The 26,715-nt window shown below is 32.4% G+C and overlaps 1 protein-coding gene across 4 annotated transcripts in view; it reads right to left on the bottom strand.

Annotated features, from left to right (window-relative positions):
* Positions 1 to 26,715, bottom strand: part of CADM2 (cell adhesion molecule 2) — a 1,053,394-nt gene that overhangs the window by 51,033 nt on the left and 975,646 nt on the right. For 2 of the 4 annotated variants that reach the window (XM_071220611.1, XM_071220610.1), the window contains one exon: positions 15,748 to 15,867. The exons of 1 other annotated variant lie outside the window; for it this stretch is intronic. In XM_071220611.1, the coding sequence (XP_071076712.1) occupies positions 15,748 to 15,867 (120 nt within the window). Of the gene's footprint in view, positions 1 to 13,448; positions 13,616 to 15,747; positions 15,868 to 26,715 lie in introns of those variants that run through there. One more of the 4 variants, XM_071220613.1, reaches the window with a different exon arrangement.

The raw sequence follows: 26,715 nt of genomic DNA, 5'->3' as shown, positions 1-26,715 counted from the left end.
AATTTTGTGAAGGAGAATTATAAATTTTCTCAGAATATTTCAGAACAATTAAGTTTTAAACAGATTGAGTCTGATATTTATGTATTCCTAAAAGAATGTTAGCAAGACCTCTACACATTTATAGGTGTTTTAACAATTTTGAGTTGCCATATTGTTTTTTCTTGATTTATTATCTAATTTAACTGTTATACTCTTTGTATAGGATGGCATAGTAAATAGAATTATGTGTTAAGGGGTTTTAGTTCTAATTTTGAAACTGTGTGATCATCAGTAAAAGGAAGAAGTGAAAACTCACCTTAAAAGGCTTTTGCAGGTTTGATAATCAATGATACTTATTGGTGTTATTTTAAAGAACATAAATTTTCAAATTTTGATTCCCTCTAATTATGTTTTATAGTATTAAGATATTTTAGGTGAACAAGATCTTATAATATTTTATTATTTAAAAGTATGTCTTTCATTATTTCCTCTTCTTAAATTATGTGATTTGGACTACATATAAAGTTATAAATTGCCAACCAATGCCTCTGTATGTAGGAAAATAATACCTATCATGGGTCATTGTGGGGAAAAATGTGATTAAAAAATTTTGGTTTTAGAATTGGTCATGGCATCAAATACTATATGGTCATAAATCTATTCCTTTCTTTGTGATTCAATTTCCTCAACTAAAAAATGAAGGAGAGGTAGGCTTCATGATTCTGAAGATTGTTTCTATAATTCTAATATTTTACTATTTTTTAAAACGATTTTGTGTATTTATTTTTTAGAGAGAGGGTAAAGGACGGAGAAAGAGAGGGAGAGAAGCATTGTTCTGTGGTTGCCTCTCATGTGCCCCTTACTGGGCACCTGGCCTACAACCTAGGCATGTGCTCTGACTGGGAATCAAACTGACCACCCCTTTGGTTCCCAGGCCAGTGCTCAATCCACTGAGCCACATCAGCTGGGGGATATTTTCTTATTTTTAAATTTCTAAGTAAATGCAAAAATTATTCAAGGATATTGTGGTAGATAAACTTTGCATGAAATAAATATATTATTATGTCATTTTGAGTATTACTTAATCAAGAATAAAGTGTTAAAGGTCATTATTAAGTAGAAGTTTATTTATACTATTTGTATATCATTATAATAATACTGCAGAACTTTTATTTTAAAATCAATACTAGTGTAACTTTAAGAAGAATAACTTTTCAAGATAAGTATATCTTGCCACATATTGAATAGTGAATTATTAAGATATTTACATCCTGTAAAAATATAAAATTTTGATTAAATTATCCCACTGAATAAATACGTAAAACACTATTTTACCACAGTGTTCACTGGATCTTTTCATTGTCTTGGACTTTAAAAACTTACAACAGTCATCGTCTTTCTTCTTTTATTTTAAATATATACTTGAAACCATAAAATCTCTCTATTTTAAATCTTTCACTGTAGTTAGACAGAAAACATTATTGGAAATTATAATTCTTATTTTAAACTCAAGAAAACACCAAAAGAGATGCAGAATTATCATACTAACATAGTGAGATAATCATGATAGAAAAATAGTAAAGAAAATATAAAATAGTATTTCACATCAACAATTGTTTGTATAAACAGCATACATTGATATAATCATAATGAAATCTCCAAAATAATATTTCCAAAATGTAACAGTTTATCTCAAGAGTATAGGATTAGGATAGACACTTTTCTTTATTTTATTTAACATTTTTAAACTAACTTAACTGCGATACATTTATTTAAAATGTGATTATAGAAAAAAATTTAAAAATTACTGGAAAGCTAAGAAATTTTAAAATATAACTAATCAATGAGAAATAAGTCTGCCAAGTCTTAAATGTGTTTAGGTAATTTCCCCAAAATTTCATGAAGTTCTTTAATTTACTGCAGGAGTTTAAATATATTTTAATCAATTGAATATATAAGGGGTTGTTTTGAGGTTAGTGGCTTCATTAGGTCAATACATCAAATATGAGTATTAAGTTGCACTAATTAATGATAAATAATGATAATATTTTGACATAAAATGGTGTTATTTGATATAAGTAAGCCCAAATTAAAAATATTAATGGGATACCTTAAATATATATTATAATAATAGTTCCCTCATATTTAGAAAATCACCCATATTATGACAATGACAGGACATTTAAATCAATACTTGTTTTGATGCTTAGAATAACTTTTTAAACATTTTTAACTTTTTTTATTGTCATTCAACTACAGTTGTTCCCATTTTCCCCCCACACTTTCCCCTGCCCCACCCACCAGCACCCCCAACACTCATTCCTACCCCTCCTTCGGCTTTGTCCATGGGTCATTTATACATGTTTCTTGACAACCCTTCCCCTTCTTTCCCCTGTTATATACCTCCCCTTCCCCTCTGGTTACTACAGTCTAAGAAACCATTTTTGAAGAGGCAAGGAAACAAGGAGCAGACTGGCAGCCACCGAGGGGAAGAGGAAGGGGAATAAGGGTGGAAAAAAGGGGAAGGGACTAGTCAAGGGACATGTATGAATGACCCACAGACATGGACACAGAGTGGGGATTCACTGTGGGAGCAGGGGGTGGGCTGGGCAGAGGAGAGCAAAGGGGGGAAAATTGGGACAACTGTAATAGCACAATAATAAAATATTTAGTAATAAATAAATAAATCATTTTTGAGATGGGAAAACTGGAGCTTCAAGTATAACTTGCGTATCATGAACCTGGAATCCAAATTAAATATTTATGCTAGTTGAAGACCTTGTAAATGCCTGTTAATATTTGGTGAGGAAAATTTATTATAAAATATATTACTTTTGTTTAAAAATTACCTCTGACTTATTTGATAATTGATCCAATTGAACTGAAAAATTAAGACTTTCAGTAAGACTTTTATCTTACTTTAAATCATGTGGTAAATCCTTAAGTTCTAGATTTCAAAAAGAAATTATGTGATTTTAGAGAATAATCTATCTTCCATATACTGTAACCTTCACCTATCAAGTGTCATTGAATCTCACTGATACTCATAAAAAAGTCACTTTTATCCTATATTTTTAAGATGGTTAAGAAAAATGTTCATACTTATTATAAAAACTAAAACATTAAGTATTATGAGCAAGGCACTCTTTTAAGTAATGTTAAGTTAAATGTATACAAATATTTTATTTGAAAAGTATATTCGAAGGCTGATGCTGTTTTTAATATCTGCACTTTTTTTTTAATCTAAGAACAGAAGCACAGAGAGCTTAAGAAAAGTCACAGACCTTATCCATGGCAAAATGGTAGAAAGAGCCCAAGTGATATGAATCCACAAGTCATGCTCTTCACCATTTTATTTTTCTATAACCATTTTAAATCAGTTAAAATGGATCAGTCTTAAATTCCAACATAAAATAATATCAGAAAGTTGATTTACGCTGGGGATTTGGTTACACAGTGGTTGATCAGAAGAGACGTGGACTCAAATACAGAGCTTCAAAACTTGACCATATACTTTCACTGTGTGCACACCACAGCTGGCACTCAATATTTATTTTACCACTGTGCCATGAGGATGGGGATTTTACAGATAGAACCATCTCTAGGTATATAAAGACTTGGAAGCGAAAACACTTGGTGAGAAATGAATGTGAAAGTGGAGACGATGGGAGAAGAGATGGGCGTATGGCTAGGAAGCAGTAACCAAAAAGGCAAATATTGTGGTCAGATTCTAATAATTCACTTTTAAACTTTTAGTTTTTCAGAATATTCAAAAATAAATGAGTTGGAAGCGTGGAATTATGTTTAAAAATATTTAAATAATGTCATTGGAGGAAAGATTTTATACACCAGTTCTGAATGAAAAGCACCAGAAACTCCGCTGGTCCCTGGCAGAGGACTCACATATGCATATCATATTCCATAGAATTCAGGAGTTGAGGAGACGTTGGAATTCACATAGCTAGCTGGCGTCCAGAGAGATAAACTGCCTTGGCTGAGATCACATGTCCAGAGGACAACGACGACACCAAAACATCTTGCCCCAGGAATTACTTCCACTATCTCATGCTGAGTCCAGATATTCCTCCTCCTTAGCCCAGTGAGAGAATGTCCATACCCTGAGAACATGCTGTATACTATACTTTAAAATCCCATGTTGATATGTTATCATGGAAAAACCGTACATGGATAGATTGCCATGCATTGATTAGATAAATTATAAATATTAATGTGGAGTATTAAAATGAACCACTACTAGAACTTCCTTCTCAATTGTATTCTTTTTCTTTTGACTTAAAATTAAATTGGAATATATCTGGATTAACCTGGCAGAACTAAAAGACAAGCACATGAGGATTTGTTTTTAGTTGCCTAAAACAGCATTTTGAGATGTGTGCTCAACTTCCAACTAACTCAAACTATAGAATAAAATATCTAGAAATTTGAGAAAAGTTAGACTTTTATTCCTAGTCTTTAAAAATTATTCTTGCCCCGGCCAATGTGGCTCAGTTGGTCAGAGCATTCTCCCAGTAACCAAAGGGTTGCAGTTTCAATTCTGATCAGGGCACATACCTAGGTTTCAGTTTGATCCCAAGTCTGAAGCAAAAGGGAGGCGATTGACTGACCAATGCTTCTCTTTCTCCCTTTCTCTCTCTCTGAAAGCAATGACAAAGTGTCCTCTGGTGGGGAAAAAAAATCTCACTCTGAACAAAACTTTCTGGCCTGTCAGTGGTAAAACGTGGAGGGTCACAGGGTGTAGTATAGACAAATAGGTGAAAACAAGTTAAATTATTTTTATTTTACATATTTTCTATCTACCAACTTAGCTGAATTAATAATATATACATACTTGAAAAACATTTAAGACAGATATATTAGGTGATATATTAAAGACCATAATTATGGTTTCTAAAATCCTTCATGAAGAAAATAATTTTCTGAACCGCTATTACCTTGAGACTGAAAATTATGTGTGTATGTGACACTAAAATTCTATTAATAGAGAGTTAATAAGACATATACATATATACCAGTTTATTATTAACTGATGACTGACTCATTTTTAGAGCTTTATCCCCCTGCCTCCCAGAACCAGGATGATTTTCAAAGCATTTCATTCAAATAAAAGAAATAGTTTGAGTCCATACAAGTAGTAGAGAACATTGCAAATTAGGAATCTGTCACCACTCAATGAATTAGGTGGGTATTCTTCACAGCAAGATTTAAAAGGATTATCTCTTGGAAATTAGGCTACCTAAAGGGTAAAAATAGATTTTTAAAGATTTTTGAAAATATGATAACAAAGCCAGCCTTATCAAGCTTCATAATCTGCCCTCTACCATCTACAGTGTTTTGTTTTGTTTTGTTTTGTTTCTTTTTTGACTGTTGTTTTACCAGGGAAATTATATATTCAAATGAACTGGGAGGGCTGGTATCTTACCACCATTATTGGCTCCATTATTAGTTTTCTATTATAGACTTGCAATATGTATATTAATGAGAAAAAATCCAAAACTAAAATAGTCATCAAATCACTCCAAGTGACCAAATTAGATGACATAATTTAAATAAATCTGATGACATCCTAAACACATATATGTCCCTCTGTTCATTTTCTTTTCAGTCCCCAAATCTACCCTCCATTCTTGTTTGCCTTGCTCTGTGCTCCGACAGGCTGACTTCTCTGCACTGCTCCATTCAGGTCCTTGACCTCTGGTTTTCAGCTGGAGTTAGTTAATGGGAAATTTCTGGAAAGCAGGGGAAGAAAGAGACTTGATACTGATCATTTGTCCCCCAATGTTCCCACTTGATTTAGGTTTGGATACTGACTGTGACCTTCTCTGACTACTGCTATTTTCAAGCTGCCCTTTTCCGCCTCCAGTTCTCCTCTGAATCTGATAACCCACGCGCTTCCTTCAGATCCAGTGCAGATACACACCTTGCTGCTGAAAGTACTCTCTCCTGCTTCTCCATCCACTATGAAATCCCCAATCTCTACCCATACTTCTGTGAAAATGTCATTAAAAAGTCTATAGCTATGTTTTGAGACTGTCATCAATTCCTGCTGATATATGAGTAACACTGTGTAAACTAAAAAAAGGTTTACCGTTAATATTTAAAGAACACAACATCAAGGGAAAAAATGTACTAAGACCATTGTAACTTACCCAGTTTAACAGACTACACCAAAAGAGCATGTTTTCCTATTAGGGAACTTGGTTGTTAGACATCAAATTAGGTTCAAATGCTTTTGAAAAAATGTTTCTCAATGAATCCAATCCAATTTCTCATGTTAGTTCAAATTTGCTTTCTTCTCCCCTATTTAAACACTCATTACTTAGCATTCTTTGCTTACTAGTGAGTTAAATAAAATAACCCTGGGAGTATTTGAGTTTATTTCTTTTTCTAAAATGAAAAATAACTGGACTTAGATTGGGTATTTTTGTTTATTATAGTGAACACTTTCAACAAAATTCCCTTTACACCAATGTAATTCTTTAAACAGTATTGGCAAAGAAAGTTTAATTTCTGTTCTTACTTAACTGTTAGCACTTATAGTAACTTTATTGACTCTTTTTAACATTATTGAACTCTAATTTTAACTGTGGAACTGCTATAAATCATTGGACTTGAAAGTTTTTCTTGCAATAGATTAAACCTGCGTACCTACTGGGACAATTTCTTTTTCTTAGTCATTTTTCTTAATCATTTTGTAAAGGCATTTCTTTATTTAAAAGCCAGTATTACTGCAGCTTAAGCATAAGCAGTTCTAATACTAAACTTGTACAAATAGTATGTATGTATTGGAGAAGTAATTTGGAAAAATGTGTATCCTTGCCTTGCATTCAACTTATGCCCACTTTATATCAAGCAGCTTTTAATTTTCTGGCCACAGGTTAATTTAACTAAGTATAGAAAGCTAACAGGAGATCACTTGAAATCTAGAGAAATAAAAAACTACTGTATTATTGAAGCAAGAGATATTTTAAAATATTGCAATTATCCAAGCACTTATTGAATTCCACCAACTCCCTGAAATTAATAGATTATATTAGATCCTTCTCAGGAATCTTGCTTTGTGGCATTTGCTCTTATTTATTGTCCTGGCAGAAAGTTCCAGCTGAAGTCAAGGTCACCTTCTATCCCAAAGTTGGTTTAATTAGTATCAATTCGGTGTCTCGCCAAGCTTACATAGGAGGTTATTAACTGTGTTTTTCATGTGGAGTGTCAAAGAAGCAAGAGCAGCGCCGGCAATCTTTTCAGCTTCAAAGGCACAGCTCATAAATTTAATATGTTGGTTAGGAAGAAAGATACAACCAGTTTAGTTTATTAATGATTTTTAAAATAATTTTAAAGATGTTCTAGAAATACATTTATTCATATATGCAAGCTGAATTTTAAAATATAAAACAGATTACCCTCCTAATAATAAGTAATTCATTTAATCTTGATATTTTATAAGTGATGGGCTTTCTGGAATACAATAATTATGAAAATTTTAAATTTAATATTTATATGTATATACATATTATATAAAATGAATTAAAGAAAGTGGCACATGATCTACTAGGAAACATTTTCTTTTTCTTGGAAGTTGTTTTGCAGGAACTGTGTATATTATTAGATTATATTAAATCTAGGATTATTATCATAAAATCAATGAACTATTCCTACATTTATAAAGGTAAAAACAAGTAGACTGTTTACTTAAAAGAAATATAAAGTAATAGAACAAAAGTTTCTGTGTAAATTGATCTAAGCCAAATAAAGAAATCCTTAAAAATGTTTGCTGCTTTAAATTGAACAATCCACAAGAGTGTTCTTAGTAAACAGAATGGAGCCTAGTGTTGTTTCCCATAATAGGCGGTATTGCAAAATATATATATATATATTTATATATATTTACATTTATATATTTATATATATATTTGAAAGTTTTAGTGGACTGAGTGCCAGCCTGTGAACTAAAGGGTTGTGGTTTGATTCCCAGTCAGGGCACATGCCTGGGTTGCAGGCCAGGTCCCCAGCAGGGGGCGCATGAGAGGCAACCATATGTTGATGTTTCTCTCCTTCTTTCTCCTTCCCTTCCCCTCTCTCTAAAAATAAATAAATAAAATCTTTATAAAAATAAAAATTTAAAATATATACCTACTTTTATGACATTTGATAAATACTTGAATAAAACTGATTTTATATATCTACATATATAATATCTATCTGCCTATATATATACACATATATATACACACATGATACACACACACACACACACACACACATATCAGCTTAATGGAAGCCCAGGAACCCCACTCTGCATGTCCACTAGCTCCCGGGCTGTAGCCTCTCCCTTTAGCACTAACAATATGGCTCTTATAAGCAAGGTTGGAGAGCCTGCAACTATAGAACATATGTGTTGCTTGTTCTTTCCAAGTAAGAAATATTTTTAGGATCCTTTTCTTCATAATGAACTATGTTTCATATATTTAATTTTAAAACTGAGTCAACTTCATATAATAATTATGTTTTTTAAAAGACTAATGGAAATTTAGCTACGATTATTTAGCTAAATGTGGAAACCTGTCTTTTTGCAGATAAGCAGGTCTCATTATAAGGACCATCTGGAAACTGAATTATTGCTTGATTTTTGACAAGTGAAAAAAAACCAACATATTGACACTTAATTTTTAAAATCTTACAACACCATGCAAATTGTGTTTTATTACCACCAATAAAACCAGAAACATTTTTAATAGCTAAACACTCATAAGCTCATAAACAACTTCTTGATTTGCACACTTTTGGATTTAACTGCGTCAAGATGATATATTTTACAATTGTAAGTGCTCTATTTCAGTGTTTTTATAGTCACTCACTTAGAGCCAGAATGATTTTACTCCATTCATTCTTTCTCAGTGTTGGCTTTCTTTTTCTTTTATTCTGATAAATGCTTTTTTATCTTTGTCTTCAATTTTTTAAAGTATCTAATTCAAAAGGGAGAAGACACATTATTGAAAACAAAATATAGACTGGAATTTCTTTTGACTTGAAGGAAATAGATAATAGAAGCACAGGTCAAATCATTCCTTTTTTAACTGAATTAATTGTAATTAAATAAATGCTTCAGACAGTGGTTTGAAGTGCATGTATATGCATTTATTTTATTTTAGCATATTGTATTTTGAAACCAGAGACATAAAATAATAATTGATATAAAGAAATCTGCATATAAAATACTATTTCATCATTAACATTTAGTCAATTGTAGTTAATTTAAAATGCTCATTAAATGTGAATAGAATCTTACAATCCATCTCAATTTCTCTATGCTGGCACAAAGTAAATACTGCAGCAACTTTTCATTTGCTGTAGCTTAACTCTGTGTACCTGACTTATTTTTCACAAGTCACCAAGCTTCAGAAAACCTATAGAGATGGAAAGTAGTTATTTATTAAGATCTTTCAAATAACAATGCTTTAGGATTATACTTAATGGTCAAACATGTCCCCAAGTTCATTTACATTTAAGTAATTACATTTTATGATTCACATGATTTAAAAATATAATAGCAGTATATGGGCTAAAAATTGTGGGTCTATAATTCTGGACTGGAGCTATATTCATTGTAGATATATGCTATGATTCATCTATTGTACATGGATGATTTAAAATATTTCATTTAATATTACATCAGAACACAATTACTGTGTAATTTAATCATGAGGAATTCAGGACCTGTAGTGTAAGTGCTTTGGATGAAGCTTTTGATTGCCAAGGCATTCATTTCCGAAGACACCCGTATTGAATAAATATATTTCCAGCAATATGATACAGTTACAAGCAAAACAACCAGGTAAAGACTAGGCTACGCAACCTGTGAAGTTCCCTCCTTCAGAAAGCCCAGGTAACCTAGATAACTGATGGCTTTGAGTAACTCCTCTCCTCCCTTCCCACACCATAATGCTGTTCTTTCTATTTTGTTTTAAGTTTGCCAATAAAGAGCCAACCCGCAAAACCCTAGACACCCATCCTTGGACCCTAATAAAAACAGAGTCCCAGGTCTGTGCACTTGCTTGCTCTCTCTCTTTCTATCTGTGACCTCACTGTGTGGTCCTCCAGGGCCTGCAAGTAATAAATTTTGTTGGGAGCTCCTACAAGTGATAAGGACACAGGTGAGAGCTTCAGGCATTCCTAAATAAGAACATCATTATCAATAGTCTGGGACCTACACAACAGAAACCATCTCTAAATTTTATGAGGTTGATCATTATTATGCAGGTTGCAGATAATTTGATATGGTTGGTTTCTTAAATTTAAAAAATCCTTTGTTTTTGTTTTGCTGTGGCACCCTTAATTAAGGTTCCATTATAGTTAACCTCATTATAACTTATAAATTGGTTGAGATTACTGTTGGGAACCGTCCTGCCTGGTTTCAGGAGCTGTAACCACACCGACAGGTGTAAAAGCCCCATGGCTAGGGGACCTTGGGATCATAAGCCACTAAGGAGACAAAACTTATCCTCCCAGCAGGGGCACAGCCTCTGCCCCCTTTACTTACCCTGCTTGGCCCCTAGATAGTCAATGACAGGTTCCTCGAGAAAGGAACAACCTAGGACAGGCACAGCAGCTAAGGGGCCAGCAGGGAAGGACTTAGGGGATTGTGGAGAAGGGAAAAAATACCCTCACCCCTCGGCTTTGTCATAGCCTGAGTCCTCTCTATCTGTAAAAAGTCTCCTAGTCTCTTGGCTGCCTTGCTTCCCTTGCCTGATTCAGGCCTGAAATAATGCTGAAGGGGATGCAGCCCTGTGCTGGAATTGGTGGTTCCGGTGTGGGGTGATCAGGCCTAAGAAAGATTGCATAAAGTCCTGTGAAACCTGCTTTGCTAAGAATGTCCTCAATTTAAATGTTAAAGGTCCAAGCACAAAGTAAGTTTGTTTCCCAAGGTTTTACAGCCAATTGGCATCACCCTCTACCAGACCCTGACTCAAAAGGACCCCTGTGATCCCAGAAATGTTATCTGTAAACCATACCTCCTTTCTTTGATATGTATCCCTATGCAAGCTAAACCCAATAAAAGCCCATTGAGAGAGGGGGTAAAACGCCTTTCTCCTCTGAGAGACTGGTCAGACTTCCTCCCCAAGCAGATCACGTCTTGGCAGAATTATTCTCAACTACAGTGGCCAGGGGGAGCTCTGCAGGTGGAGCCCCCCCCCCCCCCCCCGCACCAGATTACTACATAAATGATGTGATTATATTAATATAAAGTTATCCTTTACATCTGCCAAAGATGTAAAACCAAATCTATATATGAACAAATAATTCATTTGGATTTTTACATAGATTGTACAAATAATTTCATCACCACTTCTAGAATTTTTCCCCATCTGTTACATTGAAGTGCATGAAATATTTGAACACACTAATAGTTTTAGGACAGGAAATATATGAGATATAACTTCTCTCCATATCTATTTCTTTTAGGACATTTGCAATCTTGCAGAGATAAAAATAGATAGCAATTAGCAGTTTAGTTATTTTCTCTTGATAAGTGTAAAGTTAGAATTGTAAATTCTAATTTAAAAATTATGATAAATAGCCTTGGCTGATGTGGCTCAGTGGATTAAGCACCAGCCAGCGAACCAAAGGGTTGCCAGCTCAATTTCCAGTCAGGGTGCACGCCTGGGTTGTAGGCCTGCTTACTAGTGAGGATATGTGAGAGGCAACCACATAGTGATACTTCTCTTCCTCTCTTTCTCCCTCCCTTCCCTTCTCTTTAAAAATAAGTAAATAAAATCTTAAAAAAAATAAAATAAAAGTTATGATAGACATAGTCATTAATATATGTCAGTATGTCTAATCTATGTTTCCTAAATTTTCAATACCTTTATATCATCTATATAATGAGGATACTGCTAAAGATTCCTAGATTATGGCATAGTTATTATAAAATTAAAATTTTATGTGATTAAAAATAGAAAATGATTTCAAATAAAACATACCATGATAAAATAATATCAATATTAAAAATCACATCAGGTCATTTGGAACAATTTATAAATTATCATATTTAACTCATTAAAATTTATCATAGTGACCTAATACTATATAAACATTTATAAGAGAGTATATATGTGTATATATACTATTCTATTCTATTGTATATTGAATGATAGTGCTATTCAGGCCACTAGTCTAAAAAAAAGAAAAAAATACTGCAATTTCCAAAAGCAGAAATTAAATTGTGTTATAGCAATGTTTTTATGTATTGAGAACAATTTGAGACATATAAAAATATTTTATATTTGAGATATATAATATATACCAAGAATACTATAACTGGGGAAGTTTATAAACTATTTTTAAATTCAAGGATGGATGAATGGATGGATGAATAGATAGACTGATACACAGATAAAGTTCCATATGCTCTACTACAATTTTTATCTAACTTTTTCATATACTCAATTAACATAGGTCTAAAATTAATAAGTACTCACTACACAAACACCAAAAATATTTACCAGAATTAAAACTCTAATTACAATAGGAAAATGTAGTATTGCATTCACTGTATGATTCAATTACATATAAACACATTTGTTCTGTTAAAAAGAACTGAGCAATATCCTGCCATACATTGAGTGCTGATTTTATTTCCAGAACTCTACGTAGTACCCAATTTTCAAGATGAACTGGGAATTAAATACTTCTGTTAAGTGTTTCTGATATTCCTAATGAAATTGCTGAGGCTCCATTTGTTTCACTGTCCAAGACCTTCTAACCAGATGGACTAAACCTTCACACCCAAAGATGTCTCCTGGGCTCACTTACTTTCCATCTTTTCCATGACTGTTCAACTTTGCTCATTTCTCTGTTTTAACACTTCGTTTGTAACAAGCTATTGCAAATTGCTAGCTTTTCTCTCATTTGGTTGAAGATCCTCTTCCTCCAAACAGAGATACATTTCATGTACAAACTGAAGAGATGTGAAGATTCTCAAGGTTATGACTGACAATTTCAGTAGTTTCTTTTGCTCTATTTCATCTTAATTTATAATACAGCCACCACTGTGATTCTTTATTTTTTTTTACACTGATGTTCACCATACCTTAGGTTGGAAAAATCATCAACAATAGGATTGGTCAAAGAGTGTCAAAGGAGATACAAAAAATGATTTATTTGTGGTCATTAATTAGATAGCTAGACAAATGTTATCATTTATAATATTTGAAGATGCTACATTTAAATGTAATAAAATAAAATATAGTTAGTTTACTTCATATTTGTGAATGAAAGTGATATAATGTAATCTTTTTTAAAAATCTGCAAGTTGAAAATATTTAGTTCTCTTTACTTATCAGGTTTTCTTAGCAAACATATTCTTATTATGATATATTCTTACCATAATTTTCAGCTTTTACTCATTTATAAATAAATTCAATTTAAAATATAATTATATTTGAAAGCTCTAATTTAATAGGTAATACACAAATAAGGGAATATCATATAGTAGCTAAAAAGGGTTAGAGTACAAAATTCATAACAATATTTGTGTACTGACTGAATCTCCCATTCCCTCAATTATGAAATAAAACTATTGACCATACAGGTGAGCTTGGTGACTTCCCTCAGACCCCAACTGTTGAAGACAGAGAGGAAAAATAAGCATTAGACTAATATTTAATATCTGTGCTACAACTTTTTCTATATAAAATAAATACTATGGATTGACCAACTTACAAAGTACACTGCTTTCCATACATATTGGTGCCACATGAAAAATACTGTCTTTAAACTATTTGGTTAAAAAAAAAGAGCAAATGCTGTGTGCACGTGTGTGTGTTTTTCTGAGGCTGGTTTATTTGTGTGTTCATGTGAGGGAGATTGATGCTTTTAGCTCTTTTAAAGTACATGATGTGAATCTCACAACACATCTTAGGAAACCCACAAACAAGCAAATTTACTTGAAAATATATAAAACTAATTTTTTTAAATAGGTTGATCAAAATGCAGTAAGTAACATGTCAAGATGCAATACCTTACTTTCTGTCATTTTAAGACCTGGCTTCATCCCATATGTATAGCAGGCACTCAATAAATATTTGTTGAAGAAAGAAAGCATAACTGATTAATAGGCTATAACTAGGTCTTTAAAACAAAAATTTAAATCAACATACCTCCCTCATTTTCTATCAAAATAATTTGTTAGTAAAATTGCAATGTAGTATTATAATTGAGATTCTGTTAGTATGAAATAATTACATTTCATTTGAATTACTGTTTGTAAAAATCTTCAAATAATAATAAATTAAAGCAAAGTAGAACTTTGGATATTTTCCATTTCATATACTATCATAAAGTATTATTTAACTTTTTCTTCATCTTTATTATTTTTCTCCCACGTTTATGTAAATTGTTATAAGAAAGATCTTTAAACTTTTCTCACTTGTAGATTTAGCTCAAATACAATTTATTTAGTAATACTAAAACAAAAATAGTATTTTTTAGAAATTATTTTTGTTACTATCATCAAACTTTAGCTCTCAATCTTATACTTTGTATAATATATTTGACATAATTATTAAAAATTAGCAATTATCAAATACAATTCTTGGAACAAGAGAAAAAAGCTATGATAACTGTGAAGTGAAAGCTAGCAACTCAATTTAATATTGAGAATTAATAAAAGTTTCAAGAAAAACAGTTTAATTGAACAATCTTTTCAAGTAAAGGAAAATACTTCCTAGCCTTCCCTTGGTATGACTTTAATTACATATGTATTAATGAAGATCTCCATGATTTTAAGTTAAATTGTTAACACATATTAGTATAGCCAACATGACACAAAACACATATAAGAAGTAGAAAAAGACAGGCTTACATAAGACAAATTTTCTTTAAACATTGCTTATGCAGAATGAAGTTTAAAATGTGTTTTTCTATGATGTACTCAAACAACTCCTTTTATTTCTTCATCATCTACTAACCACTTAATGACTGCTCAGGAATGTTCTTTTATATTTCTGAACCCTATGTAAATATTTGTTTTGCCCTTAAAACATACTGTCATTTCTTTAAGATTGTTATTCTCGAGGCAAAAATGCTTATTAATAGACCGATAACCAGAAAATACTCATGGAGCCAATATCAATTCCTACTATGCTGGGAAGCTCTAGAATATTTGTTTTTAGAACATTCTGTTAGAATGAGAGGGTCCACCCAGCAAATCACTTTAGGGTACTACATTGAAAACTTAAACATTCTATGTTTTTATATAGTTTTTAATGACCCGTGCATTATGTCCATTTTAGAACAAATTCAACACTGAGTATTTTAATCTGGTCACAGAGAAATAAATAACTTGTTAACATTTAACTAGGCTTTTAAAAAAGCAGAAGCTATCTCTGCATCTTTGAACTTATTTCTTTGTTCGCATTTAAAAGACAAGGCAAAGAAACGGTGTCCATGTTCACATTTTAAATTTGCTCAATGTTGCAGAATATTTTTAACTTGTTCTGGAACAAATTTTAACCTATATTCTGGAATGTTATCATAACAGTTATAAGTGACACTAAAATTAAAGTATACCATTTGTCTCACATTCTATTCCAATCACTTTAATTAATAGTAATTTAGGTGACTTAATTACTTCCTATGATTAAGTAAAATTGGATCTCAATTTTTCTACCCTTAAAAAGAAAACCTTAAAAAAAAACCTTTAAAGTTCCACTTAATGTGTTTTCCAGGCCATAACAAAGAAGCATACTGTACCTCTTACGCTGTTGGTTGTTGCAGATGTGGTTGGGCTGGTTGTTAGGGCTACAGTGGTTGTGACTGTTGCAGTGGTAAGGGAGGGGATGATAGTAGTGGGAAGCAAAGTGATGGGAACATCTGGTGAGTGGAAAAAAACAAAATATAAAACAAAATCATATCATGCAAACAAAAAAGAAACACAAACGATTCAAATTATAAATACACATATCTTATTTAGGTTTAACTTTAACAAGCTTTAACAGATTATTGGGTACGAAGCTGGCTGTACCTCACAGTTCTTGTCATTTTTTGTTCACTTCCTTTTCATGCTCCTACACAGACTAAAGATGTGGAGCAATGTTTGAGAACAAAGAGATTGTTCGCAATATTTAGAGTGAATTTTAAAACGACAAGAATTCATTTTTTTACTGAGTCATTTAAAAAGTTTGACATGCAGTAGCAAAATACAGATAGGCAAAACAAAAAATGACATGCTTTGTCAAGGAAGTAAACAAAGAAACAACACAATGGAAATAAACACGAATAACACCACCATGTAAGGTTAAAGAAATGTTAACGATGGATGAGGATTTGCATGTTAAATGCTTTTTGATTTTTACACTTAAGGACACTTAATGATAGGAAATAAGATGAGCACGATCTTCAGAAACAAAAAAGAAGCCAATTGTTATTATTATTATTTTGCTTTTCCTTTTCTCACAGATGATGTTAATAGTACAGCTTAGAGTCTTGACGTTCTTACCCTGATTAGTTGGTAACGCCTTCTAACAATTTTGCAGTACCTAGGAGTCTTTAACAATTATTGAGTCAACTAGCATGAAACACAATATTCTGAAAGGTTTATGATTTATTTTATTTGGCATACCTAGAAGAAATGATTGAACACATACTTGAACCATAGTATTCAATCCCTCATCCATAATTAGTAAAAGTTTCCAAAAGTTAACAGTAGATCCACCATAGAGAACATAACAAACAGAAGGATTTGCTCAGACTTTAACACCAAAAACTTCCTTCCTTTCACTCCAAACTAGCTGAAAATTGGAAGAGCAGCGTAGAGAATACTGAAACAATGTCGCCAGTGTCAAGCTGTGAGAACCTCAGTAAGATCTGCAGAGAGTCAAATCTTGTCTCAAGTGGATAGGGATATTATTCACACAGTAAGGAAATTAGAAACAGTTCACAAATTATCTGTAATTACTGTGTCGGGGTTTGATTTTACATGTTTGGCACACAGCCCCAACACATTCAGAGTGTTTGACAGATATTATGCTATTAATAGGCTTCCTATCAGTCCTTCAGTTTAAGTCTTTGAGTCACGCCAAAATTTTTCTAGTTCTTTCCTCCTGATAAATAGCCCTCCCTACTGGATTCTCAGACTTTAACCTGCTGAATTCTCTGCACTGGAGACACAGCAAACAGCATGAGATCACACTCTTATCTTGGGTATTGATGTTTATACCTGTTTTTCAACAGGGAAAATTTTTCCTAGCTGGTCAAATTAAGGAAATAACCATCTGAAAACTAAATGTTGCTACATTAATCACTAGGGAAAATGGGCATTGCCTGGCATGCGATTACCATGATAACTAAGTAAAACTGACTCTAACAACGTAAGTTCATAAATATTATGTATGTGTGCACATACACTTCTTTTTTAATTTAATCTTTATTATATTTTTCCATGACCATTTAGTCCCTCATACCCCCTCCTCCCAGAAACCACCACACTGTTGTCCACGTCCATGAGTCCTTTTCCCTTTTTGATAATCTCTCCACCCCCTAAACTCCATCGCACTAGCTGTCATCTGCTCTCCATCTATGAGTCTGTCTCTCTTTTGTTTAGTCTTGTTTACAAATTTTTTTAATAACTTCTTATGTTCATGGTAAACTTTCCTAAAGAGTTTAAGAAGGCTGAGGTAAATTAAATATTTTGGATTTTTAATTTTCACAAATCTATAAAATAGAAAATAATATATTCCTCATGTGTTTGCATAATTATGGCCTCAAAATATATGTATTTAATTAATGCAAAAGGAAATATCTTCCAGAGCTATCAAATATGAGAATCAACAATATTAGTTTTTAAAACTCCATGTGAATAACCTGATATTGCCAAACCTATTACAGATTACAAAATGTTAGGTCATTTGTTATCAGAGAGTGGGTTAGAATGATTCCACTGGATCTGAAAAGTAGCCTTTCAAAATTATTTGATTCTTAAGAATTGGAATAAAAATGACAGGTTTCATTTTTTGTTTTTGTTTTGTTTGTACTTTAGACAAAAAAAAACCCACATGATTTGGGTTTTTGTTTTCCCTTATTCTGTATCAACTAAGATAGGTAATAATAAATATGTATTTATTTTGGAGAGAGTCTATATATTATCAGGTACTATGAACATTCTTGCATTAATCAAATAATATCCTTATATTCCATAACTGTGAAAATGCATGAAATATATGATTTCCTAGGCTATTTTCAAAGAACTTAAAAACAACAAGTTGTTTTAATAATTGTTAATCTGCTCTAAAAGAACTGCCTTGGACTATTTTAAAGTATCCAGACAGAAAAGATAATGCCACATTTTTTTTTATTGACTCATAGTCTGGCTCCTGCTTATCTGCTTCTCAGCATCCTCTCTGATGCTCTCATCTTGACATCATATGTACCTAAAACAAACTGGCTGGAAGCAATTTACGTAAAGTACCTGGGCCATTATGACAATTGGATCAAGAAAATAACCCATATAAGAAATCTTTCCCAGTCACTCTTACATGTTTTGAATCACTATTAATTTCATTTCATTCTACGTTTTCTAAAGCATTTTTCAAAAAATTTTAGGATTTCTCCATTCTATTCTGTCTCTTTATTGCACATTGATGTTCATTCAATTATTTCAACTCTATTATAAATACCAAGATTTGAAGTAACCTAAATATTCAACACCAGAAGATAAATCACAATCAATTAAAATTTAATGATTTAAGATTATCTGGAATTAGCTGAAATTCTCAGAAAGAGCAAGAATATTGTATCATACTCCTTTTCTACCTACACTTTCTAAGTAATTCCCCACTTGACAATTATCTTTGAAGGAAGACCTCTGCCTACGTTATCGTTGAGACCCTACCACAATTTAGAAGGTCAATAAACATTTACCAAATGAATTTGTTCACAGCATTACAAACATATAACATATTTTAAGAATCTAGAAGAGTTCACTTTTTGTCTAATAGTTTAATATACAACTAAAAGATTTCCTTACTTCTGCTCTTAAAAAAAAATCCATCTGTCTTCAACATTGACTGGCCATGGTTATTTCCTGAAGGATAAAATTTTGAGACTACAACATACAACTTATTCTTTCAATAAATATCCTTGCTAACAAAATAAATCTTTGCCCACACATCCTGCTACTTTGAAAGCAGCATGAGTCTGATCTGAGATCCATGCCCCCATTCTCCTTATGCACTCCATCCATTTTACCCTAATTTGAGACTTTTGCAGAAAGGGTGAAAGGCCAGGAGGGTTCAGTAAACAGATCCTATTGTGAGCAGTGGTGAATGATCATAACAAATTTATACATTATTATTAGGTCCATTTAATGGATGAGACAACTTTGAGATGGAATTTCCTGGTCTCTGAAATTACATATAGAGGGGTTTGTGTGTGTGTGCATGTTATATATAGGTATTAAGTTATATGTTATATGTTACATATACTATAAAGAGAATATTTTATATAATTTGTGTAATGAATAGGCTTCTCTAACACTTCCTTTTGGAGATAATTTATTTTAGCTGCCTGATTGTAACTCTTTTTCAAAGCAAAAATTAGTAAAAGACTGTGCTCTCTTCCTAAGTCTAAATATCTGTCTGATTTTCACTTTTAAAGTGAGTGGCAATATTTGTCATCATTAACAATTAATTAAAAGGTCCAGGAACATGTACAAAGGACCCATGGGCAAAGCCAAGGGGGGTGGGTAGAATTAAGTGTGGGAAGTGGGTGGGGGTGGGGCAGGGAAGAGCGGTAGGGGGAAAATGGGGATAGCTGTACTTGAACAACAATAAAAAAATAAATAAAAAAATTTAAAGAAAGGTCCTTTTTTATTCATTCACTTTTGGCCTTTTATTTAGACATTGATGGCAAAATTAAAGCTATATATTTTTAAAAGATTTATATTTTTTACTATTAGTGAAAAGGAAAAGGAGGGAGAGAGAGAGGGAAAGAAACATCAATCGGTCTCCCCTTGCATATGCCCCAACCTGACACTGGGCCCACAACCCAGACATGTATGTGCCCTGACCAGGAATGGAACCAGTGACCTTCGCTTTGTGCAACAATGTCCAACCAACTGAGCCATACTGCTCAGGGTTGTAGCTACAGTTAAAAAATGTATATATGAAATTGGATACACTAGTACTAATGACTTGCCTCATTTTTGAAGTGTCTATAACCCTATACATTAAAAAAAATTATGCTGTTAATGCAAAGAATTCTCCATCAAGTATATTATAGGACATAAAATATAGGTCACTTTTATCCTTCTAATACACATGCATTTTTATGTTTCCCAAGAATAAAAATATACCAATTTACACTTAGAAAAATTATATACATACACATACACACACTAATAATAATAACTAAATCCTACTTCAACATTAATTTACTAATTCTGTTCAAAAAGCAAGATAATCTACAGCTACATTAGTATTATAAGTAATTTGCTAAATATAACTTTTCAACTTTAGAAGTTCTTAATACATGCCTTACATGTTAATATCCTATGAGTAAAGAATTTGAACATAGGAACCAAGATAAGTATAAATAAAAATAGAGAAATTAATGGTGTGTAACATATAATATATAAATACTAAAATTCAGAAACATCTATTTAATAGACTGGTTGATAAATTAATTTCATGATAGTTCATCTCTGATTTCTATAATATAAAAATGAACTCATTTTTTTATTGTTATTTTGCTTGGAGGATGTGTTAAGTTATAAAATACCTTTAAATTAGCCTGAAAAAAAAAGTGGTTACATGGAACTTCAGCATTTATAAGTTGCAAGAGAAACTAATTGTATTATATATTTTCTAGACATTAAAGCATAAAGAATAGGAAAGTTAGTAATAGTTAAAATATGTAGTGGATAAAGAAAACATATTTTTGAGAAGTGAAAAAAGTAAAAATAATTAGATTTTATTTGTCTAGATCTCATCAGAGATATTAGTAAATATGGAGAAACTATATATAATGTAAATACAAACTAAAGAATTTTATATAACATTATTCAAAAGTCAGAATTAAAAACACTCTACTTAATAAATTGAATGCTATATTACAGTTTCAGTTGTTAAAATGTTTTATCATAATATATGTATTTATGTAAATCAATTTATCTGAAATTGTGATTGTGTGTTTTAAATCATTTGCTAGTAAGTTAAATTTTAGGAGACTAATATTTAACTATAGTTTAAAATGGATAAAACTTGCTAAAATGACTTCATGGTTTAAAAAGGACATCAAAATAGATTCACAGAGGTCCATGTTTCATTATCATATATATATGTGTGTGTGTATGTGTGGATATATATATATATATATCTCCATAGTAATTCAAGGATTTTAAAGAAAAAATGAGTGCCTTTTATCAATAAGATACTGAGAAAAGTAAAGGTCTCAAGACAAAAATATTTGCTTATAGTTTACCTATACATGAGGTGTAAATTACAATAAACTACACTTTTTACTTTACTTGTAACATATAAAGTAGTGTCCTCATGTAAAATAAATTCAGGAGTAACTCAATGTCAGACAGAACCCCAAATCCAGTCAATTGCACAACTGCATATTAGTGCACATTCTATGCAGGTTGCAAAGTTTTTCATGTGAGTGAGAGTTGGCTTACAAATAAATGCAATGTAAACAGTATGGGTTACTCCCATCAGAACCTAATCACTACAACAAGTGCAACTTCAGCTCACGCAACAAAATTGTTGAATCAGGAAACCAAAGTCTGTGTCTGGGGTTCACGGCTAAACTTTATTTTAATAAATTCATCAGTCATTTAACCTGTCTCTCTGTGATTTGAACGCCAAACTGTATCCACAATTGTTTTGAAGCAGCACAATGTTAAGGATTTCTGGAGCAACAGGGCTAAAGTTCCTCAGAGCATATGTGCCTGACTTTTTTCTTACGGTGCAAGGTTAACCTGATCAAAGAAGTCCAAGCCCAGCACACAGGAAGACATCTGACCTTGACATAAATGCTTTTCCCAATTCTAGGCTACACTCTCTATTCTCACTGCTGCCATGTTCTCAGAAACACATCCTATTTTATGACATTAGTTTTCTCTTTCTTGTCTGTCCTTCAGTTCCAGTGTATATGTGATCTCATTTAGAAAGCACACTCAAAACTGCAAAGAATTAATATCCTCCTCCCATGTATTTTCAAACCCATAAGGTTATTACATAGCATATCGCCATGATATTTATGTAATTCTCTTTGTAATAAAATGTAAGCTCTGTCTTTACATATCACTATGTCTTTGTTTTTAAACATATCACTTCACTTTGGGACAAATTTACACTGACCCAACCCATCAGTGTCACCCAACCCCTATCTTAAAATAGCTTACCTTGTTTGATATACCTAATAAAATACTAGTCTCAAGTTTCAGCCTGATACCCACCTCCTCTGTGAAGACATCCTTAACCAACTAAATTAGAACCGATTTCCCTTCTCTCTGAATACTCATCAGCTTTTGAGTTTGTCTACTACTTTTCTCACATCGTTAGTAATCCCTCAAGCCCCCATGACAACGACACTTACGTTCATAGCACCTTCGGGGCAACCGTGCCAAGATTTACATGCCTCTCACTTGCTCCACGTCTCTCTGTCTCCCTCTTTCAGTGGGGAAACACCACAAAATGCATGTGTGATGGTATGGTAACTTTAAATTTTTTAATTTAATTTACATAATCAGTTAACACACTGTACTATTCTAACTCTTATTAATAATAAGGTCCACTGTACACAGATACACATCAAAGTTTTATATGAAATCAGTGAAATCAGTGGCTGAGCAGTCGAAGTCTGTAACATTTGGTACTGAACATGAATTACTTGTATTTTTTTTCATGAACCACCAAGATGATAACAGAGAGCACAGACTCATAATCCAACTCTGCGCTCCTTAGGGCACCTTGCTCTATGCTTTGAGCTTGACTGGGGCTTTTTAAACACTGCTCCTCCGGGTGGTAATGGCAATGATGTCAGCAGATAGGGAATAGTATCATTTTTAACAACATGAATCAGTAATTGAGCACTAAGTAGGGTTAATATCTGCAAAAATCACTTCCCCCTCTTCTTTTTACCATATTCGAGGTAATTTTTAGCAATTCCTGCCAAGAATCTTCAAGTCTAAATAATTATTAAAAAATTAAAATGCAACATACTGAAGAATCATATTCTGAATGCAGTTTTCTAATGATTTTAAAAGTGGTTGGAGCTTCAGATCATCCCACCACATTCAAAAGAATAGAAAAGTGACCCTTTTTTTCACATCCTAATGAAATAATTCAAAAATATGCCACTACATTTTGTTATGGGAGCTTATTAGAGTACAACAGATCCTCTACAAACCTGTCAAAGTAAAATCAGTTCCAACAAGCACTGTATACAGTAAATTGAAGCTAGGTATAGCACCTTTTTTCCAATAACAAGCTTTTCAGGTTAAAGGTATGTTCTGTTCTCTATAAATGCAGTGTACAATAATTTCTAACTTGTCAACTTGTTTTGTTTTGTGGCAGTTTCTGCTTTTGAAAAATGGCATTCTGGCCCATTCAGAATGGATTTTTAAAGCAAAATTAAGCCTAAAGTGTCTTAGAAGCTTAAGTGCTTGCTTCTCTCCAAGAACTAGTGTTCAATAGGGAAAAAATATCATTTAGTCAGACTCCATATGTCTGCTTCCTTTCTGCTTCATGTCAATAACTCCCCAGGGTGGTCCCGGTATAATCAAGAGTGAATCCAAATCAGGGATTATTAGTGGAGATACAGAAGGGTCAGAACTCAACATGTATTACAAGTATTAAGGTAGGAAGTATCTTTTTGATAGAAACTATTCACATTTCTTAGCCTTAAAAATAATAGGACATCCTCACCCCTTTTACTGGTAATTGCACTGCTATGGAAAGCAATTGTAAGAGAAAGAGTTCACTGTATTTGCTTTCTGCCTGTGCAGAGGACACTTATCTGCTCCCGTTATGTTCAGCTACATGCAGCAGCCTATTTGGATTATAGCATAAGAATGGAAAACAGCACCAAGGCTCTCGCTTAAATGACAACCACCAGGTTGACAAGGCCTCGACTTGCCAGTGCATGCCTCCTGCTCAAGTGTCATATGGTAACCTCATCTGTTTTGTGGAAAGAAATCCTTTTAAACATTAAATTTGAATAAATCCCTTTCATCCCTCTGATAGTTTCCACTGGCTTCACATGCTAAATGGATCCTTATACAATAAAAAATGCTATTCTTGAAAAAAAAGAAAAGTAGAGAGATTTTAGACTGTAGGCGGTAAACAACAGTCCTATGTAATTACAAGAAATGTTTATGAATAAAATCAGTCTGTTACTTGAAAAATGTATGCATTATTTTCTTTTAAAATATTCCTTTACATTCCAAACTGACAAAAACAAAGTGAAATTTACAATAGGAAAAGTGCCTGTGAAGTGGGTGACCCTATATTATTTTGCTCCGTCTACTTCAGTATCACGAGTTCTCTCCTGACAGGACTTTACCAAAAAGTCAATCAAATAATTTGATCAAATACTTTAAGTTCTCTAAGGATGTCAAGTTCCTAGGGGAGAATAGGACTATAGCCATTAAAAGAAAAACTTAAATCAAACATTAATTTAACATTTAAATGAAGGGGAAGTATAATGTATTAGAAAATACTGACTGAGAAACCCAGACATTTGGATTTTTTTTATTGTTGTTCAGTTACAGTTGCCCTGCCTTTTTCCCATTGTTCCTCCCTGCCCCATTTGGATTTTCTTTATTTAGATCAGGTGATAATATAGCAGAGAGCCATTGTGCATATAATTTAATCTTTACCCTCCTACGTTCTCCCATCTAAAAAATTAAGAGTTTAGACCTGGTCATTTGTATAAATGCTTTGGGCAAGATTCTACATTAGTGATGGTCATGGTTGGTGTTCTCACAGAAAAATAGCTTTACTCAAGAAACTGGTAAATGCAAACATTTTTGTGTATGACATTAAGAGATACAAAGAGCTCCTAAAGGTGTTGGTTCACATTTTAAAAAATGCAGTGAAGTAACTTTACACGATGTTTTATATCATGTTACTGGACTATGCTCCCAAAGACAGACAGGTTGAAAGTGTTGACATTAAACTGGAAGTTATTACACGGCACTAATTTTGGTGGATTCTAATGTTCACATACATGTTTCTTATATGACAATGTTTAGAGGAAGTAAAATGTATCCAGATATAATATTAAATATGTAATATAAAAGCTTATTTATGTAAAAATTAAAATAGAATATGGGGATGTTTCAAAGATTATTATTATAAACTTTCTGTCCTATAACTTAACAAAATCAACAATAGACATTTTTAGGTACATTTTGTGCCTGCATTTTAATAAATAGACCTATTTTGATGAATTCATAGAAGATAATCCCTAGCAAAAACTGAGAATAATGTATACGGAATTATAAAGAAACACCTATTGAGCTCCAGTTTTACTATCTTCTCCTATCACCTGTAATCCCTAATATTCAGAGTTTTCATGGAAAGAATGTTTTTCTTAACATTAAAAACTTAATGTTAATTTTTTTTATTTAACTCCTTAACATTAAGGAGTCAACTTAAGGAGTTAACATTAAGGAGTCAACTTAAAAAATGACTCCTGTTTAGGATTTAGTTATAGAAATTGATAATCTTCCCCAAATTATTTATATTTAAGTTATGATCTTGAAATATTACAATTAATGAGGGGACCTTGAAAACATCCCTGAAACTGCATCACAGTAGAAGACGAGTGAAAACTCCTCACTGTTTTATCTTTACTAAGAACTCCAGGCAAAACTGACAGTGTGTGTTTATTTAGTACAGGGTCCACAGTGCCCGGCCTAGCACTTTGAATATAGTAGATACTGAAGAAGATTTTGGAAATAAATAGAAAAGTATCAGGTAGCATAGCATTGTGATGTGGATATTTCAGGCTATGTCTCAGAGAAGTTTTCTATTACACTGGATACAAATGTTATCTTTATAAGAAATGATATAGAATTCTAACAAACAAAAATATCTGTTAGCAATAATCTTAAAATTTCACAAAAAATAAAGACATATAAAGTCAAAGATGTTTATTAGATATTTTAATTTTTCTGGATGCAGTTATTCATATTGTGTACTGCTTATCTCTGTAGTACCACTTACATATGGATTGCCAAATAAATATATCTTACTTCTTTGCCTAATAAAAGATGAAAGTTGAAGGCCTTGATTTTGGTGATCAGTGAATGAATAGCAGTGATATTGATTTTATGCAGAAGCTAGGACAGTGTGTATAACCACATGCATCTCCATACATGTATATAAGCATATATATGTGTATGTGTGTTGATGTGGATAGGGGTGTGTATGTATGCATATATGTATGTAAACATGCATACATTATTTTATTAAAGTTTCTTTTGTTAAAAAGATAGTGCCAGAAACAAATAGAGAAAAATAAATTTAATCATTAATAATATATTTATTCATTGACTGCTTCTTAAAAGGCATGGTCCTAAGAGCTAGAGATACAGAGATAAACAAGATGTATAAGATCACTGCTTTGAAGGAAGTCACAGTCTGCTGGGTGACATAGAATATATTAACATTTACAGATACATATGTGCATAGGTAGTACATGCACACAAAC

Source organism: Desmodus rotundus, chromosome 2 (genome assembly GCF_022682495.2).
Source record: "Desmodus rotundus isolate HL8 chromosome 2, HLdesRot8A.1, whole genome shotgun sequence".
In the NCBI taxonomy this organism is placed as follows: Eukaryota; Metazoa; Chordata; class Mammalia; order Chiroptera; family Phyllostomidae; genus Desmodus; species Desmodus rotundus.
This window is presented reverse-complemented; position numbering and strand designations above follow the sequence as displayed.